Source organism: Bidens hawaiensis, unplaced genomic scaffold (assembly GCF_021521415.1).
Source record: "Bidens hawaiensis isolate Kalapana, Puna unplaced genomic scaffold, B.hawaiensis_p1.1 tig00034657_1, whole genome shotgun sequence".
NCBI lineage: Eukaryota > Viridiplantae > Streptophyta > Magnoliopsida > Asterales > Asteraceae > Bidens > Bidens hawaiensis.
Window position 1 is genome coordinate 60,262 of NW_027496009.1, and position 2,876 is coordinate 63,137.

The 2,876-nt window shown below is 39.2% G+C and overlaps 1 protein-coding gene across 1 annotated transcript; it reads left to right on the forward strand.

Annotated features, from left to right (window-relative positions):
* The first annotated feature begins 287 nt into the window (after positions 1-287).
* LOC143586445 (gibberellin 20 oxidase 1-A-like) lies at positions 288-1,884 on the forward strand. The gene is made up of 3 exons (XM_077067990.1): positions 288-1,045; positions 1,126-1,447; positions 1,621-1,884. The coding sequence occupies exons 1-3, from the start codon at positions 498-500 to the stop codon at positions 1,882-1,884; spliced, it is 1,134 nt and encodes a 377-aa protein (XP_076924105.1). The 5' UTR covers positions 288-497.
* Positions 1,885-2,876: the final 992 nt, after the last annotated feature.

Below are 2,876 nucleotides of genomic sequence, written 5' to 3' on the forward strand. Positions count from 1 at the left end.
TTTTTATTTTTCATTATAATAAAAACATAAATTAAAAGACAAAAGTTTATGATTGGCCCAACCCTCCCCCATCACGGCACCCTCGTTGTATATACAACTAACCAACCCAAAATTAACCTCACAAATAAGTAGTGTGATGGTGTCCTCTCGTTTCGGGCTAGTTTTCCCCTCCACAACATGACTACTACGCAAGCACACGTGATGTATGCAAATCACAAGCTCATTTTTACAAAAGTAAAACTATTTTTTAAAAAAACAATGATTTTTCTTTTCACATGCTTTTCATTTAATTTTATCCATTGGCTCTTATCCATAATAAAATATAAAGTTCACCATTTAATTAATTGGCACTTATCCATAGTGAAAATTTTTGAGTTTACTTACTTTCTTCTTATGTCTTATCCTATTGCATGCCTATATAAACACATTGGCTTTTCTTAGAGTGTACCCAGCTCTCTCCATCCCTGTGTTTACCCAAAAGAAACATAACTATTGCAATGGCAACAAGTTGCATCAACAACAACTCACCAAGCTTGTTTTCCCTCAAAGAAGACCAACAAAGCCCACCCGTTTTTGATGGGTTGGTCATTCAACATGAAACCAACATTCCCCAACACTTCATATGGCCTGATCATGAGAAACCCGACTTCGGAAAGTCTAAGGAACTTGAGGTTCCTATATTAGAGTTAGGAGACTTCCTTTCTGGACGTTCAAGTTCCGTCAAGGAAGTCTCCAGCCTCATTAACAAGGCTTGCGAGAAGCATGGCTTTTTCCTAGTGGCCAATCATGGAGTTGATGAAACATTAATATCTGAAGCTCACGAGTGTCTTGACTTGTTTTTTAAGCTTTCGCTTTCTAAAAAGCAAAGAGCTCAAAGAAGAGTTGGCGAGAGCTACGGATATACAAGCAGTTTTACCGGGCGATTCTCCTCTAAACTTCCTTGGAAAGAGACACTCTCATTGAAATTCTTATCTGATGAGAACTCATCCCACATAGTTAAGGATTATATCAAGAACACAATGGGTGAAGAATTTGAACGAATCGGGTATTTATGTTTCTAACTTTCTAACTATATATGTATATATACAATGACATGCTTCTAAATGATTTGATTCTCACATGCAGGAAGGTTTATCAAGATTATTGCAATGCAATGAACCGGCTTTCGCTTAGGATCATGGAGTTACTAGGAATGAGCCTTGGTGTGAGCCGAGCTTACTTCAAGGACTATTACGAAGACAATGATTCGATAATGAGACTAAACTACTATCCACCATGTCAAAAGCCAGAGCTTACATTAGGGACAGGACCTCATTGTGATCCGACATCTTTAACAATCCTACACCAAGACAACATCAAGGGACTAGAAGTGTTTGTTGACAACGAGTGGCATCTTGTTGCGCCCGTTCCAAATACCTTTGTTGTCAACATAGGAGACACATTCATGGTAAACATTCTCTACATTATTGGATCCAACAAATTGGATCCAATATATACTTAGGAAAACAGAGCCTCGTAACACCTTTGACTGTGTTCAGAGGCTCCATTCTCAGAAGTATCAACCTAGATACAATCGGTGTCTGGAATTCGCTTCTTAATTATGTATCAATGTTTTTGTAGGTACTAACAAATGGAAGATACAAAAGTTGCTTACATAGAGCTGTGGTGAACAACACATGTCCTAGGAAGTCGCTTGCTTTCTTTCTTAATCCAAAGGCAGATAAGGTGGTGAGTCCACCAGAAGAGTTGGTGAACCAAAACAACCCAAGGATTTATCCAGATTTTACATGGCCTACCCTTCTTGAGTTCACTCAGAACCATTACAGATCTGACATGAATACCCTACAAGCTTTCTCAAACTGGGTTCAACAGAAAACTAATTAAGTGAAACTTAATGTCTCGTTCTTTAGCATGCAATTTAAATTAAATTATTTCCTTCTAGTTTCTTTAGGGTCAATAAGTGAAGAATAAAACAGTGTGCAAGGTTTTAACCTTCAGGGTCAAATCTGTAATTGACTAATTTCTTTTCAGGCATATGAACATGTCAAGTTTGTAACTTTTCAGTTATATATATGCACAAAGTAGTTTCCTACATTTTAATTTGTTTGTGTAACATGATAACATCCCAACCTGAAATGACCTGAAGTGTAACCTTTATAAAATCAGAACAGTTAAGTAGTGATAATTTAATAATTTAACTAAACAATGAAGGGGTATGCACCCGCCTTAACATCGAGCGGGGCAGGTCAACCCACAAGATATAGACAAGAGGCTTGAAATCAGGATGTCATGAAGACACAAAGCCAAAACCTATGCGCGTGGCGCATATCACATATGCTCACGCATCACATATGCTCACGCATCACATATGCTCACGCATATCACATATGCTCACGCATCACATATGCTCACGCATATCACATCTGCGCGTGGCGCATATCACATATGCTCACGCATATTACATATGCTTACGCATATCACATGCTCACGCATATCACATATGCGCATGAAACATCTGCGCGTGAGGATAAAGAGAAGACCTTCCGCATCCCCGGGATAGGCGCATAAAGGACAACACAACAAATGAGACAATAGCCTAATCCAAATCAGGATAAGGACAACCATGATTGTACTCATCAGACAACCTTCCAGAAGGTATCTTTTAAGGAATAAAGAATGTGCTGATGTTGACAGCTGCCAATGAAGGGTGGACAACTCAGCAAAACCCATGTGCCACCACGTGATGGCACATGGGTCAGGTAAAATACATTGGTCAGAGAATAATCAATGAAAAAGCACCAGGTGTCCTAAGTACACGTGGCGCGAAGCAATAGGAGGAGGCCAAAAAGGCCCTAATTGGGTCTGAGCCCAATCAT

What these genes read in the sequence shown, in the direction of transcription:
- LOC143586445 (XM_077067990.1), top strand. Translation starts at nt 498, where the DNA reads ATGGCAACAAGTTGCATCAACAACAACTCACCAAGCTTGTTTTCCCTC. An exon ending in GAAGAATTTGAACGAATCGG is followed by an intron (nt 1,046 to 1,125) that starts GTATTTATGTTT and finishes TCTCACATGCAG; the next exon opens with GAAGGTTTATCAAGATTATT. An exon ending in ACATAGGAGACACATTCATG is followed by an intron (nt 1,448 to 1,620) that starts GTAAACATTCTC and finishes ATGTTTTTGTAG; the next exon opens with GTACTAACAAATGGAAGATA.